Source organism: Castor canadensis, chromosome X, assembly GCF_047511655.1.
Source record: "Castor canadensis chromosome X, mCasCan1.hap1v2, whole genome shotgun sequence".
Classification (NCBI taxonomy): domain Eukaryota; kingdom Metazoa; phylum Chordata; class Mammalia; order Rodentia; family Castoridae; genus Castor; species Castor canadensis.
Window position 1 is genome coordinate 145,647,359 of NC_133405.1, and position 16,699 is coordinate 145,664,057.

A 16,699-nucleotide genomic window follows, 5' to 3' on the forward strand; every position below is an offset into this window, starting at 1 on the left:
TAAATGCAGTGTTTCTATGTAAATGCAGTGTTTCTATGTAAATGCAGTGTTTCCATGTAAATGCAGCGTTTCCATGTAAATGCCGCGTTTCCATGCAAATGCAGCGTTTCTATGTAAATGCAGTGTTTCTATGTAAATGCAGCGTTTCTATGTAAATGCAGTGTTTCTATGTAAATGCAGTGTTTCCATGTAAATGCAGCGTTTCCATGCAAACCCAAATATTTCACAGAAAGTGGGGTTATGTGTTCTGTTGAATGTTAACTGGCAGATGTAAGATAGACGGACAATGGAGTAGTATACAGCCATAAAGAATGAAATTGTGTCACTCGCTGAAAAATGGTTGGAACTGGAGTTCATCATTTTCAGTCAAATAAACCAGATGGAGAAAAACAAGTATGACAGACTCTGCCCTCATATGCAGAATGCAGACCCTAATAAAAATGAGAGTAGTGGAAAATAGGGGATTATTGGGGGAAACTAGTTAGGAAGGCAAGGAGAGAGAGGAAAGTGTGCATATGTACAAAAAGAAGACTAAAATGTGCTAAAATTGTTTAAAAAGGAGGTGTGGGGGGATAAAACAGATTAATAGTGGGGTGACTTTGATCAAAGTCACTACAGAAATATCACAATAAAACCCTCTGCACAATCATTAAACACTAACTTAAAAACAAAACGTTCATTTGCCTGGATGTGATTTTTTTTTTCAATCAACAAGCAAGCTGTGGTTCTCAGCCATCAAGTTTTCTGTGTCCTAAGTCTAGAAGTCACAGGTATCATGGGGCTGGGTGGCCCAAGACACAGGTGACAAGGAAACGAGGGTGTGAACACACCAGTGAGTCCACTTCCCTGGCTGCCAACATGGCGTCCGTCCATCCAAGGTTGTGTGCATTCGCTGTAAGGCCCCATTAGGGTTTGGCCTGGGTCACTCCATTTCATCAGGGTTTGTTGCAAAGTGACCCCACATTTGGGCCTTCATCCAGGTGTGGCAGTGCACGTCTGTAATCCCTGCCTGCAGGAGGGTCTCGAGTTCGAGATACTAACGGACTCCATTCTGTTAGGGTGTGGGATGGCTGACCTGATTTCATTAGGGTTTGATATAAAGTGACTCGACTGCTAGGGTTTGACGTGAGTGACTCCATTTTGAGTCTGACATCTGCTGTACCCATGAAGGAGGTTTGCAGACACCTTACAAGATGGCAGGGAGGCCACTCATGACCTCATTTGCTTGACTAAACCCCAAAGCAGCCTCCCCGGGGAGCCAGGGCCCCAGCTGGTGTAGGATTTTTCCGGGATTTTAAACAAAGTTAAGGCGATTACCTGAGTGATGAGATTGAGGGCTGAGCAGGGCTGGGGACCCACGGCTGAGATTGGAGCCTACGCTATGAAATCCAACGTTTGCGTCTGAGGTGACGCAGTGGGATATAGGGTCCCCCAAAGGCGTGGACCCCAAAGCAGCAGTCACAGGTGGGGACTTTAGGAGGTGAGGGGAACAAGAGGGGTCTGACCTCATCAGTGGATTCACCCATCGATTGACTCATAGCTCAAGGGATTGATCCATCGATAGACTAATAGATTAACTCATTGCTGGAATCATAGCTGAATGGACTGACCCACTGATGGAGTCATAGCTGAATGGACTGACCCATTGATGGACTCATGGCTGAATGGATTGACCCATTGATGGCGTCATAGATTAATGGATTGACCCATTGATGGACTCATGGCTGAATGGATCGACCCATTCAAAGGCTCATGGCTGAATGGACTGATCCATTGATGGACCCATGGCTAATGGATTGATCCATTGATGGACCCATGGCTGAATGGACTGACCCATTGATGGACTCATGGCTGAATGGATTGACCCATTGATGGACTCACGGCTGAATGGATTGACCCATCGATGGACTCATGGCTGAATGGACTGACCCATTGATGGACTCATGGCTGAATGGACTGACCCATTGATGGACTCATGGCTGAATGGACTGACCCATTGATGGACTCATGGCTGAATGGATTGACCCATTGATGGACCCATGGCTGAATGGACTGACCCACTGATGGAGTCATAGATTAATGGATTGACCCATTGGTGGAATCATAGATTAATGGATTGACTCATGGATGGGTTCATGGACTGAGGGAATGACCCGTTGATGGGTTTATGGATGGATAGATTAATCTATGGATGGGTTGATGACTGATGGATTAATCCCCTGGTGGATTCACAGCTTCCCAGATGACCGGGCACCACGAGAAAATGCAAAGGTCGGGTGTAACCTGTGACCTCCACGGTTGGCTCTTGCCGTCCCCCTTTTACAAGCAAAGCCGAGAGTGAGTCGGTGGAGTAAAAACTCCTCTGAGCAGTTAGTGACGGTGCAGTGGGTGACAGCCACCATGTGCCACCCTGTCACACACAGCCATTCCTTGGGGACGAGGTCAAGGTCACCGGGCCACCCACTAAACACTTCCCATTACTTGCTAGAGAAGCAAAGGCTGGAATTCACACCGGGGAGAATTCCCATCAGCCGGTGCAAAGCAGAAAGTCAGTTGAGTTGTGCAAATCTTGAAAAATGAACCTTGGTTGTGGGTACGGCACTTCTTTCGGGGGTGCAGAAAACGGTCTGAAATTAGGGCTGACGATGGCAAAAGCTTAGATAAAGCAGACAGTAGTGAGGGGCAGAGTTTGACTGAGTGGGGAAAACGACACCTGCTGTGAACGGCGCAGACCCGGAGGTCGGTCGTTGTTCTGTAAAAAGTCATTTATCTGCGGTTTCAACCGAGTGCGGTACGACCTGTAACCCAGGGGCGATTTAAGGTCTGCAGGGGAATTGCACGAGTTAATCGTGAATATTACGATGCTAGTTATATTATTATTGCCACCTCACCAGGTGTGCGCCCAAACCTCACTTCAACACGATGGCACTCAAGTCACTGTCAAAGTTACCTGCTTCTCTTAAGGAGGTGAATATGGGGGATGAGCTTTTATACAAAATGGATACAGGATTTTTAAGCCTGTTGAAATCACCATAAGAAAGGGAGTGAGGTAGAAAGGAGAAAAATAGAGATGAATCAATTTGGGTTATTATACGTACATACATGGAAAAGGCACAAGGAAATTCCCTGTACAGCTATCTTAAACAAACAGAAATGTCTCTTTTTCAAAAATGGAGAAGAGGAAGGTAAAACAGGTCCTGTCTGGGGATTAGCACCAGCGGGAGGGGGGAGGATGTAAGGAAAGGGAGTAGGAGGGTGAATGCGGGTGGAATATTACGCAGTCATGAGTGAAATAGAAAAATGAGACCTGTTGAAACTATTCCAGGAATGGGGGAGAGAGGATAAAGGAGAATGATGGAGGGGTGGATTTAACTGTGGTGTATTGGATGGATGGGTGGATGGATGGGTGGATGGATGGATGGGTGGATGGATGGGTGGATGGATGGGTGGATGGGTGGGTGGATGAATGGATGGATGGATGGGTGGGTGGATGGGTGGATGGGTGGATGGATGGATGGGTGGGTGGATGGGTGGGTGGGTGGATGGATGGATGGATGGATGGATGGGTGGGTGGATGGATGGGTGGATGGGTGGATGGGTGGATGGATGGGTGGGTGGATGGGTGGGTGGGTGGATGGGTGGATGGATGGGTGGATGGGTGGGTGGATGGGTGGGTGGATGGATGGGTGGGTGGATGAATGGATGGATGGATGGGTGGATGGTTGGGTGGATGGATGGATGGGTGGATGGGTGGATGGATGGGTGGATGGATGGATGGATGGGTGGATGGATGGGTGGATGGGTGGATGGATGGATGGATGGGTGGATGGATGGGTGGATGGGTGGGTGGATGAATGGATGGATGGATGGGTGGATGGATGGGTGGATGGATGGATGGGTGGATGGATGTGTGGGTGGGTGGATGGGTGGATGGGTGGATGGGTGGATGGATGGATGGATGGATGGATGGGTGGATGGATGGGTGGATGGGTGGGTGGATGAATGGATGGATGGATGGGTGGGTGGATGGGTGGATGGGTGGATGGATGGGTGGGTGGGTGGATGGATGGATGGATGGATGGGTGGATGGATGGGTGGATGGGTGGGTGGATGAATGGATGGATGGATGGGTGGGTGGATGGGTGGATGGGTGGATGGATGGGTGGGTGGGTGGATGGGTGGATGGATGGATGGATGGATGGGTGGGTGGGTGGATGGGTGGGTGGGTGGGTGGGTGGGTGGATGGATGGGTGGATGGGTGGATGGATGGGTGGGTGGATGGATGGGTGGATGGGTGGGTGGATGGATGGGTGGATGGGTGGATGGATGGGTGGGTGGATGGGTGGATGGATGGGTGGGTGGATGGGTGGGTGGATGGATGGGTGGATGGGTGGATGGATGGGTGGGTGGATGGATGGGTGAGTGGATGGGTAGGTGGATGCTGAAAGTATTTCAGTAGTGGTGTGGGTGGATAAAGAATGATAGAGGAGGTGAATTCAAGTACGATATATTGTAAGAACTTTTTTCATATGTCAATGTACCACCGATAGACTATGGTAATAAAGTTTTTACGTTACTTACTTTAAATAGGTTGCTGGGGAAGTCCCATGTATGAGGACCAGGATGGGACAAGGGATGTTCAAGGACCCCTCAATTCTGAGCCCAGTGAGTGTCCTAGGGAGTGTGGGTCAGGGTCGCTCATGAGTACAACTGACCCTGGAGATGAGCACTGAGTACAGAGATTAGCAGGGACCCCGTGTGCCGTGCTGCTCTGGTGAGCAGGGATGGCAGCTCGGCTGGGCAGGTGGACATGCAGGGACCAGATGCTCATTGCTGCTGGCACACATCCTCTGGGTGACCAGGGACACCAAGGTGGTCACTGTGACACACGTCAGGACAGGTGAGCTCATGGGTGGACAGGGAGGCCAAGATGGTCACTGTGACACAGGTCAGCTAGAATAGGTGATCTCCCAGGTAGACAGGGCAGCCCCAGGTCACCTCACCAGACACACACAGCATTTAGGCACAGGTGGCCATTTCCCAGGAGGGTCGCCAGGGACTCCTCACATCTAACACAGTGAGGGTTTTGCAGAAGCTGGACGCCCCAAATCCCCAGCAGAGGTTCAGAAATCTTGGCCTCTGTGAAATGCTCAGAACACAGGCCTTTTGTCATGCTGATCCTGGGACAGTCAGGTCACCTGCTGCAGGTTCAGTCAGTGGGGAACAAGCTCCGGGGACAGTGAGGTCACCATCATGGTCCCCATCACCTATAAACAGGCTGGGTTCAACATGTCCTAAGTGAGGACATACGGGGGCGAGGGAGGTGGCCGGGTGAGGACGAGGGGGCGTGGGAAGAGCAACATGACCACGTCCTATTCTCACCCCAGGATCCATGCTTCTCCAGCCCCAGCTGAAACCTCAGCCCCGACAACAAAAGCTGTTTATTCACCGCTCACGCTGCCTGTGGGCTGAAAGAAAACCGCAGGTGTGTTCAGAAAGCCAGAACCTCAGCACTGCTCGCCCTTCGCCATGGGTCCTGAGAAACAGGTAATGTCTAAAAACTCAACACCCAGGCGGGAGACCCCGCAAATCCCACCCTCAGTCCTAACGCGGATCCGCAGCGTGTCGGGGTGCAGAGGATGACACTGGGTGACAAGGGGTCCCAGATAAAGAGCTGCAGGATGAACCAAAAACGAGCCACACAAATGGCATGAGAGTCAACCATGCAGACGCAGAAATCCTTCACAGGCAGAAGAACATCAGCGTGAACGTTTCCAGTTCATTGGAAAAGGATTTTATTTCACCATAAAAATTCAAACTGGAGTAAACATCTCTTTCTAACGCGAACATCAACAGCTATGTTTAAGTACCTCTGAGCTTCACCTGTCGAGAAGCAAACGGTTATAAAATTTAACAAGTCTGCAGCCTCGCGTCTGCTGGAAACATTCCAAGTAAAAATAATTTAGCAAAACGGCTTCTTAGAAAAAGCACGCGCTGAACTCTGCTGGAAACCAAAGCTCGGAACCAACTTCTGACGCTGTGACCGGAAGGGTGAAGACTTCGCGGATGTCTGCAGGGAGCCGAGGGAGCTCCCCGCAAGCCGGGCCACTGGGGTCTCCCACCCGACAGGACCGGCCTGGTCCTCCTCCGGTCACCAGCGAGACGCCATCCTGCCTGGTGGGCTCTTCACGGCTACGATTACAAAACACGGAAGCCAAAGCACTGAGGACGGCGGCTTGCACCCCGGGGCTGCGGTCCCGCGTGACCCCACGCTGCGCACTTCACCCCGGGCCGTTGCAGAGCAGCGGGTGGGCCGCACCACGGCAGCCTGAGCAGGTGCAGGCACGCGTGGGGCCGTGTCCCTGTGACATCGTGGCCGGTCTTGAGGTTTTCCGATGTGGAGGACCGACCACCGTGAAGCTCTGGGATCGAGTTCTACGTGAGGAGAACTGAAGCTAGCGGCACAGCTGGCGCTGAGGCCCAGGGGAGTGCAGGTGCGGCGTGGGCAAGGAAGGAGATGGGTGCACAGCGTGGTGTGTTCCTGCAGGCCGGGCTCCTGGGGCCATCATGGTGAAGGTCAGCGTCAAGGTCAAGTTCAAGGCGGGGCTGCAGAGAGGCTGGGCTTGAGGGCGGCTGGGGAGCAGGAGGCTGGCTGGTCCTCGTCTTCCCGGGTGCAGGACGGGAATGCTGTCCTGCATTACCTGTTCCAGGTGCTGCGGTGCCTGCTGGGGGACCTGGGGGACCTTGGGGACCTTGAGCGTGACCTGTCGCTCCGGCGCCGGTGGCGGCTGCGCTTCCTGCCTGTGCTGGCCCCGCGCTCCCGGCTACGCTCCCGGCGGCCACGCCCGTCTCTGCTGTGGGACCTGCGCGGGCTGGAGCTGCGCCTGCGGGGGCTGCTGTCCCTGTCCTTGTCCTTGTCCTTGTAGGCGTGCTTCTTGTGCGGCCTCCGCTCCTTGCGCCTGGCCTCATCGCGGCTGCCGGTGCGCCGGCCTGGGCTGCGCTCCCGGGCCGGGCGGTCATCGGCGCTGCCCTCGCGGCTGGCCCGGCCCCGGCCCCTGCTGGGCTCGCGGTTGCACTTGTCCTGCTCGGAGCGCGTGTCCTTCTTGGTCACCGGCTGCTCGTGCCCGAGGGCGGCCTTGGGCGGCGGTGGCGGCTGCTGCTGGTTGTCGGGGATGCAGGACAGCACCCCGGGGGGACAGCGCTTCTCGGGGGAGCTGCCCTGGGCCGCCCGGGCCTGGGCCTCGGCGCCACCATTGACACTGGTTCTGGGGGTGCCATCGGGCTCCCGGGGCGTGCCCGGGGGCAGCTGTCCCTGCACCAGGGAGTGCAGCGCGGCGGCGCCCACGCAGCCCGCGGACACGGAGTGCAGGATGTCCAGCACGGGCTGCAGCAGCTCGTCCCCGCGCGCGTGCGCGTCCTCGGGCCGCCGGCTGAGCAGGAGGCTGAGCAGCCGCTCCCGCAACTCGCGCTCCTTGCGCTGCAGCCCCAGCGCACGCTCCTTCTCCTCCTCCACGCGCCGCAGCTCCGCCTCCTGCAGCCGCCGCCGCTCCTCCTGCTGCTGCAGCCGCTGCCGCTCCTCCTGCTGCTCGTGCTCCTGCAGCTTGGCCGCCTGCACGACACACAGACAGACAGACAGACACGCGCTGAGCCCCGGGACGCGTCTGATCGGCTGCCTGGCAGGTGCCGCGCTGTGGGAACCGGCACGAGACGCACGCGCCTAGGGCGCCCGCCGCACCTGGGCACCTGTGCGTCCCCGGCTTCCCGGCCGCGCCACAGCCACAAGGACAGCCCTGGACACAAGCTACTTGGCGCGACCCCGGGGCAGGGTACCTGGCCTCGCCCGCAGGGGCAGCCGGGCCTGTGGTTAGGGACAAGCGCTGGACAGGGCGGGGGCGGACGTGAGGAGGCAGACGCGCTGCGCCGGGACGAGCTCGGCCTGGCCTGGGTTAGTGTCTTCAATATTCACCATGGAACGATCGGAGCAGAGCTGCCCCGGCCGCAGCGCTCTGGCCACTCCTTCCCGGACCTTAGCACGGCTGCAACAGGACAAGAGCTTATGGGGACCCCGCGTCTCACTGCTGGGGACACCTGGGTGAGGCCCTCGGCGCGGACAGGGAGCGCTGGGCGGTCTGTCCGCCCGCCAGGCTCGGACTCACGGACACGGCGCTGGGGACACCTGTTGGGTCACAGGAGGGACTTCGGGCCCAGCCCTCAGTCGTACTTGGCCAGTCCACCAGCGGAGGCCTGGGCAGCAGGTGCCTGCCCCGAGACCCACGGGCACAGGGCCCTCCCTGTCCCCAGGCGTCACTGCACCCGAGCCCGCGCCACCCTCGGGTCGCAAGGGGACACGGGGCGGGGCCACCCGGCTGCCCGGCAGCTGGCTCCCAGGTCACCCGGGGGACCCGGCCGACCTAAGGAGCCACCATCGTCGTCGGGACCTGCGGTGTCTCTGGGCGCTGGTTCCCAGCAGCTGAGGAAAGGGACAAGGGGACAGTGCTGCCGCCCCTCGGGTCACACGCGTGACCCCAACCCTGACCCCGACCCCAAGAGCGGGACCAGGACCGCGGGCTCCGTGGGCACCGCGGCCTCCACGCACCGAACCTGGGCTGCGTCCCCCGCCTCCCGCGACCCCACACCTCCCCCACGCCGGCGCCCAGCATCCCCTCCCCGCGGACCCCCAGTCCCCAGGGCCTACACCGCGGACAGACGCGGCCGAGCTCCAGCCCACAGCCCGTGCCCGCAACGCCCCGCACGGCCCCTGAGCCCCGCCCCCACCAGCAGCAGGCGCCTTGGCCACGCCCCCGCCCCTGTAGCGTCCCCTTCGTCCCGCGCAACGGACCCGATGCCCTCTTCCCGCCAGGGTTTGCACTGCCCCAGCTGCCATCAGCCAGGCCCCAGGCCAGCGGGGTGACTCGGCCCCGCCCCTCTGGCTACTGGCCCCGCCCCGCCACTGCGGCCACGCCCACCGCCACATCTGAGGCTCTCGGCCCCGCCCCCGTCCTCCGCGGCCACGCCCACCGCCACACACGAGGCTCTCGGCCCCGCCCCCACCCGGTACCTTGGCGCGGCTGAGCAGCTCGGCGATGAGGCGGATGGACTGCAGGTTGCGCTGCGCCAGCAGCAGCTTGCGCTCCTCCAGCCGGATCTTCTCCTGCAGCTTCTTCTGCTCCTCCGCCTGCAGCTTCTCCAGCTTCTTCTGGCTGCGCCGCAGCTCGCGGTCCCGCTGCTTCTGCTCGCGCTTGCGCAGCTTCTCCTCGCGCTTGCGCTCCCGCTCCTGTGCCTCCAGCTCCTTCTGCTTCCTGCGGGCACCGGGAGGGGGCGGGGCGGGCTGTCAAGGCGCCGAGGTGCGGGGCGAGATGACCTCGGGCCCTGTCACCCCGAGAAAGCCGCTACGGCCCAGGTACCCGGAGGCCTCCCAGCCCCGCCCTGCGGGCCGTATGTCGGCCCCGCCCATTGGCAGCCTCAGCCCCGCCCACTGGCAGCGTCAGTCACATCCCTGAGTAACCTCGGCCCCGCCCCTCAGCAACCTCGGCCCCGCCCACTGGCAGCCTCAGTCACACGGAGTAACCTCGGCCCCGCCCCTCAACAACCTCTGCCCCGCCCACTGGCGGCCTCAGTCACAGAGTAACCTTGGCCCTGCCCCTCAACAACCTCAACTCCGCCCACTGGCAACCACAGTCACACAAATGAGCAACCTCGGCCCCGCCCACTGGCAAGCACAGTCACAATGAGTAACCACGGCCCCGCCCATTGGTAACCTCAGTCACACCCCCGAGTAACCTCGGCTCCCCCCCCTCAGCAACCTGAGCCCCGCCCACTGGCAGCCTCAGTCACAGTAACCTCGGCCCCGCCCCTCAACAACTTCGACTCCACCCACTGGCAGCCTCAGTCACACAAATGAGCAACCAAGGAACCGGCCATTGGCAGCCTCAGCCCCGCCCCTCAATCTCGACTCCGCCCAGTGGAAGCGTCAGTCACACTGAGTAACCTCAGCCCCGCCCCTCAACAACCTCGACCCCGCCCAGTGGCAGCCTCAGTCACACCCCTGAGTAACCACAGCCCCGCCCATTGACAGCCTCTGCCCCGCCCCCCAACCTCGACCCCACCCACTGGCAGCTTCAGTCACAGAGTAACCTTGGCCCCGCCCCTCAACAACCTCGACCCCGCCCCTCAACAACCTCGACCCCGCCCACTGGCAGCCTCAGTCACAATGAGTAACCACGGCCCCGCCCATTGGCAGCCTCGGCCCCGCCCGCAGAACCGTCCCAAGGGCCAGAGGCCAGCAGTGCTGCGGTCACCACGCCCAGCCCGGGCCGATGCCAACCACGACACAGAATGGGACAGGCTGCTGTGAGCCCGCTAGGAAGCACAGGACACACGGGGCTGCCGCCCGCGGGGACCCAGCACCGCTGTGCGTCACAGGAAGGACAGACAGGAGGACGGCCGGACACCGTCGCCTCCTGCAGACCAGAAGGCAGACAGCACAGTGGCACGCCCGGGTGACAGGCGGCCACTCGTCCCCTGTGCAGAGGAGCAGCAGCTGGCGTCGTCAGGGGACAGTGACCCCAGCAGGCCGACCCCCCGGGCGGCTCCTGCCAGCCGCAGGGTTTCGGGGGACCCCCGGCGCACCACAGGACAGACTGACTCTCGGAGGGACCACGCGGCCCCCGCCCCACACGCGTCCCCCTGGGCCTGGGTTTGACCCCGAGAAGTGCAAAAAGAAAAGAAACAAAAAGAACGAATGCAAACAAATGGACCACTGAACACACAGAGGTTGTGAGAGAGCTGGGCACAGTGGTGTCCGCGGTCCCAGGTACCTGGGAAGACTGCGCGATGCAGCCAGGCGGTGGAAAAAGTTAACGGCCCATCTGAAGAAGGGGCTGGGCGGGCTGCTGTGCCTGTAATCCAAGCTGTGTGGGAAGGGGAAGTACTGGGGCCGTGCTCAGAGGCTGGCGCTGGGCACAAACAGGACACCGTACCCTAAAAATGAGTAATGACGAAAAGGAGCGAGCGGCTGGAGGGGGAGAGCGTCTGCCTCGCAAGTGCAAGGCCTCAGTACCAAGCCCAGTACCAGAAAAAGGAAAAAAGTGAAAGACAGGAAAACAGTAAAAGCAGTGACCGCTGGGACAACGCAAGGCGGAGCGTCAGGAGGAGGCCACTCCTGCGGCTCCCTGTGACACGGCAGATGCAGGGAAGGACGCGCGGTGACAGGCCTGGGTTCTGCAGCCCGCGTGGCCGCACCGTGGCCGGTGTCCCAGGCCGCACGCACCTCTCCTCGGCGCGCTGCCGCTCCTCGGCCTCCTTCTCCCGCCGCTTCTGCTCCTCCCGCTGCTGCTCCAGCTCCTGCAGCTTCTGCCGCTCCAGCTGCCGCTTCCTGATGGACGCGTCGCTCAGGTGTTTGGTGGAGTCGAAAGACACCTGGGAAGCAAGGCATGGCGTGGGCAGGGCGCAGCAGTGACCATAGACAAAGGCCCAGGTCCCCGTTACAGCACTTTCTGGGAGGGACCAAGCGCTCTTGCTTCGTTGGGGACTAAATTCCCTGCCTGGGCACCGGCGGTTGGCACGTCACCAAATTTCAAGCCGTTCTAGGGCTGGCAAGTGGACCAAGTGGCAGAGCACTCACCCAGCAAGCAAGAGGCCCCCAGTTCAAACCCGTGCCACAGAAAAACCATTCCCAGTTTCTTTTAGGACAGAGAGGTGACAAAAGCAAACCGCAGGCCACCCGTTCTGCCATCAGAGCGGCTGACATCACGCTAGCTTTAACAACATGTAGAATGGTCCCCAAAGGTACTTGTCCACCAGGAGAGGGTCCCCAGGAGAAGGTCCCCCAGGAGAGGATCCCCCAGGAGAAGGTCCCCCAGGAGAGGATCCCCCAGGAGAGGGTCCCCCAGGAGAGGGTCCCCAGGAGAGGGTCCCCAGGAGAGGATCCCCCAGGAGAGGGTCCCCCAGGAGAGGATCCCCCAGGAGAGGGTCCCCCAGGAGAGGGTCCCCAGGAGAGGGTCCCCAGGAGAAGGTCCCCCAGGAGAGGATCCCCCAGGAGAGGGTCCCCCAGGAGAGAATCCCCCAGGAGAGGGCCCCCCAGGAGAGGGTCCCCAGGAGAAGGTCCCCCAGGAGAGGATCCCCCAGGAGAAGGTCCCCCAGGAGAGGGTCCCCCAGGAGAGGGTCCCCCAGGAGAGGATCCCCCAGGAGAGGGTCCCCCAGGAGAGGGTCCCCAGGAGAGGGTCCCCAGGAGAAGGTCCCCCAGGAGAGGATCCCCCAGGAGAGGGTCCCCCAGGAGAGGATCCCCCAGGAGAGGGTCCCCCAGGAGAGGGTCCCCCAGGAGAGGGTCCCCCAGGAGAGGATCCCCAGGAGAGGGTCCCAAGGAGAGGGTCCCCAGGAGAAGGTCCCCAGGAGAAGGTCCCCAGGAGAAGGTCCCCCAGGAGAGGATCCCCCAGGAGAGGGTACCCCAGGAGAGGGTCCCCCAGGAGAGGATCCCCCAGGAGAGGGTCCCCAGGAGAGGGTCCCCAAGTGCTGGTCCCCCAGGAGAGGGTCCCCAGGAGAGGGTCCCCAGGAGAAGGTCCCCCAGGAGAGGATCCCCCAGGAGAGGGTCCCCCAGGAGAGGATCCCCCAGGAGAGGGCCCCCCAGGAGAGGGTCCCCAGGAGAGGGTCCCCAGGAGAAGGTCCCCCAGGAGAGGATCCCCCAGGAGAAGGTCCCCCAGGAGAGGGTCCCCCAGGAGAGGATCCCCCAGGAGAGGGTCCCCCAGGAGAGGGTCCCCAGGAGAGGGTCCCCAGGAGAAGGTCCCCCAGGAGAGGATCCCCCAGGAGAGGGTCCCCCAGGAGAGGGTCCCCCAGGAGAGGGTCCCCCAGGAGAGGGTGCCCCAGGAGAGGATCCCCAGGAGAGGGTCCCAAGGAGAGGGTCCCCAGGAGAAGGTCCCCAGGAGAGGATCCCCCAGGAGAGGGTCCCCCAGGAGAGGGTCCCCCAGGAGAGGGTCCCCAGGAGAGGGTCCCCAAGTGCTGGTCCCCCAGGAGAGGGTCCCCATGAGAAGGTCCCCCAGGAGAGGGTCCCCCAGGAGAGGGTCCCCAGGAGCGGGTCCCCAGGAGAGGTTCCCCAGGAGAGGGTCCCCCGGTGCTGGCTCCCCAGGAGAGGGCCCCCAGGACAGGGTCCCCCAGGCGCGGTGCCCAGGCATCCTGGCGCGGCTCACCTTGATGTTGCAGGCCACGGCCTTACCGTCGTCGCCCTTGAACATGAGTTTCATGCCGCGCAGCGCGCTCATGGCCTGGATGAAGCCGGCGTACTCGTGGTACTGCACGTAGGCCTCGAAGTTGAGGTGGCCGCCGAAGCTGAACGTGTGGAAGTTGCGGCCGGTCATCTCCTCGCGGTAGGGGTCCAGCATGGGGATGTCCACGTTGCGGATGGCCCCGAACTTCTCGAAGACGCGCACCAGCACCGCCTCGCTCGGCTTCTCGGAGGCCGAGTCCCGCGGCGCGAACCACTTGCACGGCAGCCCCTCCAGGTGGATGGTGTCGGGCCGCTCCCCGGGCAGCGTCTCGTTCATGTCCTTGGCGTCGCGGAAGAACGAGTCCCAGTCGTGCCGCGTGGGGAAGTCGATCTTGAACTCGGCGGCACGCACCTTCAGGATGTCGGAGAAGCCGCTGAGCTTGATGGTCTTGCCGTCCAGGCAGGCGAGGAAGGCCTTGACCAGGCTGCGGTTCTCCACCTCGCCCTCGAAGCGGATGAAGTCCATGGTGCTCTTGGAGATGCGCAGCGTGGAGAACTGGTGGCTGTGCACCATGCCCTTCAGCCGCTCCATCACCTCCCAGTTGGAGATGGACTTGCCCGGCTGCTTCAGCTGCGGCAGTGCCACACTGATGGTCATCTTCGTGATGGGCTTCAGGTACAGGCCGTAGGACGGACACAGCTCCACCGCCTCAGACGTGTCGTGCACGATGGTGGCCGCGGCCATAGCCGGGACCTTGGGCCTGCGACACGACACAGGGACGGTCAGGGCGACAAAGCAGGCCAGAGGGGAGGCGGGTTTCTGTGTGCGCACGCTCGGAAAGTGGCCTCCAGCTCACCAAAGGCCCAGAATAAGGGGTCACGCTTTGCTGATAAAAATCTGTCACTGTCCCTGACACTGACCGTCCCCGGTTCTCAGAGCCTCCCCAGGCCCAGCGTGACCGGTAAAGTCCCAGTCTGGGCAGCAGCAGGAAGAGGCCAGCGAGACACAAACGGCCTGGGGACAGGCACAGGCCAGGGCGGCCAGGCTCTGGCACAAGTCCCCGCGCTCGCATTCGTGACACAGGAAGGAAGTTGGTGTCAGGCTTCAGGAACCACGGGAACCACCAAGGACCTCGGGCCCACAATGCACAGCCAAGGGGGCCAGGCCTGTCCACACAGGGCCCCGCGCCCCCCTCGTCCTCCCCCTCCAAGTCACAGCTGCAACTTCCGGGGACAGGCACCCTGATCCGCACGAACCCGAAGGACACAGGTGGCCCCACCACCTCCTGGCAAGGCTGGGGGAGCCCAGGCCGCTTGTGGGACAGTCACAGGGGATCCAGGACCCGAGCTGCTAAGGGGACCCAGCTGGGTAGTGCTCTGACTGTGCCTGGCCTGCCATGGGGTGGCTCACAGAGCCCCATCCAGAGCCAGCGTGGACCTCAGGCTGTCACCGCACTCTGTCTGTCCAGCCACCCTCAGTGCCCCCATACACTCTCCAGCACCTCCCCCAACCCTGGTTCCACTCCTGGACCCTGGAATTGCCCCCCAGACCCCCACAGCAGCTCCAGAACCCCCAATACCTTCCACAGCACCTGCTACCACTTCTGGACCCTGCCATCTCCCCGCACCAGGTCATCGACACCCCTCACTAAATCCCTGGCACCTCAACTATCTCTTCTGCCCCACAGCCTGTGCTGGATCCCGATACCTTCCCGAGCACTGGGCCTAGCTCCTGGACCCCAGAATTGTGCCCCAACTTCAAAACCCCCCTATAAAATCGCTGGTGTCTTCTTCAGCCCCCCCCCACCATCCTCATAGCCTCTGCCAGACCCTCTGGTGCCTCCTCCAATCTCCTGGTCCCCAGAATTGTGTCCCCTCAGACCCCCAGCACACCCACAAAATCTCTGGCCCCCAATACTGTCCCCAGCCCACCAGCATGGCCCCTGGTGCCGCCCCCAGGCCCCCAGGGCCTATCAAACCCCAAAACCCCACTACCACCTAAAGCCAAGATCCCCAGGGCCTTCAGCCCCCCACTACTGCCAGGAGCCCCAAGGTGCCTCAAGGACCTCAGAGTCGTCCCCTCAGATCTCAGAACCCCCCAAAAAACCAGCTGGGCCTCCCCCAGCCCCTAGTATCACCCAGTCACAAAGCCCCCCCATACGAACCCTACCATCACCCCTAGACCCCCTATACGGCCCCAGCATAATCGCAGCCCCCCATTACCAGCCCCACACCCCAAGAATGGCCCCTGGTGTTGCCCCACGATCCCCAGGACCTTCACAACCCCACTAACCGCCAGGAACCCCAAGACACCTCCAGGACCCCATAGTCGTTCACCAGGCCCTCAGACCCCCCATAAAATCAATGGGGCTTCCCTCTGCCCCCCAATACCGTCCTTGGCCCATATGTGACACCCCTGAGGTCACCCCCAAATCCCTCAGCCCCCCATTACCACCTGGAACCCCAAGACACCTCCAGGACCCCATAGTCGTCCACCAGGCCCTCAGACCCTCCATAAAATCAATGGGGCTTCCCTCTGCCCCCAATACCGTCCTTGGCCCATATGTGACACCCCTGGGGTCACCCCCAAATCCCTCAGCCCCCCCATTACCACCTGGAACCCCAAGACACCTCCAGGACCCCATAGTCGTCCACCAGGCCCTCAGACCCCCCATAAAAATCAATGGGGCTTCCCTCTGCCCCCCAATACCGTCCTTGGCCCATATGTGAGACCCCTGGGGTCACCCCCAAATCCCTCAGCCCCCCCATTACCGCCTGGAACCCCAAGACACCTCCAGGACCCCATAGTCGTCCACCAGGCCCTCAGACTCCCCCATAAAATCAATGGGGCTTCCCTCTGCCTGCCCCAATACCGTCCTTAGCCCATATGTGAGACCCCTGGGGTCACCCCCAAATCCCTCAGCCCCCCCATTACCACCTGGAACCCCAAGACACCTCCAGGACCCTATAATCGTCCACCAGGCCCTTGGTACCCCCCATAAAATCCACGCAGCCACTCTCGGCCCCCCAATACCGTCCCCAGCCCCTTGGCACCGCCCCCGCCCCAAAGCCCCCCATACGGCCCCAAATATCGCCCCGAGACCCCCCAGCAGCCCCCCATTACCGACCCCAGCACCCCAAAACGGCACCTGGCCCTACGGCAGCCCCCAGAACGACGCCCGGTAACTCCAAGACCCCCCGGAACGGCTCCCAGCCCCCCAATAAGCCTCCTGCGAGATCCCCGGTCCCGGCCCCCGTCACCCGGCCCGGCCCGGTCCACGGAGGCGGCGCTTGGGGACGACGGGGCGGACACGAGGACCACGCTTACCGGCGCGGGGCTCCGCCTGCGTCCCAGGCCGTCGCCGCCGCCGCTGGCCCGAATCCCCGCTGTCCCCCGACGAACCCCGGGCAGCCGCGGCCTCCCCGCCCGGCGCCACTACCGTCAGCCGGAGGCGCCCCGACGCGGCCCGCCCGCCCCTCACTGTGACGCACTTCCGCTTC

At 61.2% G+C, this 16,699-nt stretch overlaps 1 protein-coding gene across 1 annotated transcript; it reads right to left on the reverse strand.

Moving 5' to 3' along the window:
* Window positions 1–5,778: 5,778 nt before the first annotated feature.
* Akap17a (A-kinase anchoring protein 17A) lies at window positions 5,779–16,660 on the reverse strand. Its single transcript, XM_074064441.1, has 5 exons — window positions 16,527–16,660; window positions 13,182–13,959; window positions 11,270–11,418; window positions 9,059–9,299; window positions 5,779–7,609 (listed from the first exon to the last, which is right to left on the reverse strand). Exons 2-5 carry the CDS (start codon window positions 13,941–13,943, stop codon window positions 6,698–6,700), a joined length of 2,064 nt encoding a protein of 687 aa, XP_073920542.1. The 5' UTR covers window positions 13,944–13,959; window positions 16,527–16,660; the 3' UTR covers window positions 5,779–6,697.
* Between the last annotated feature and the right edge of the window lie 39 nt (window positions 16,661–16,699).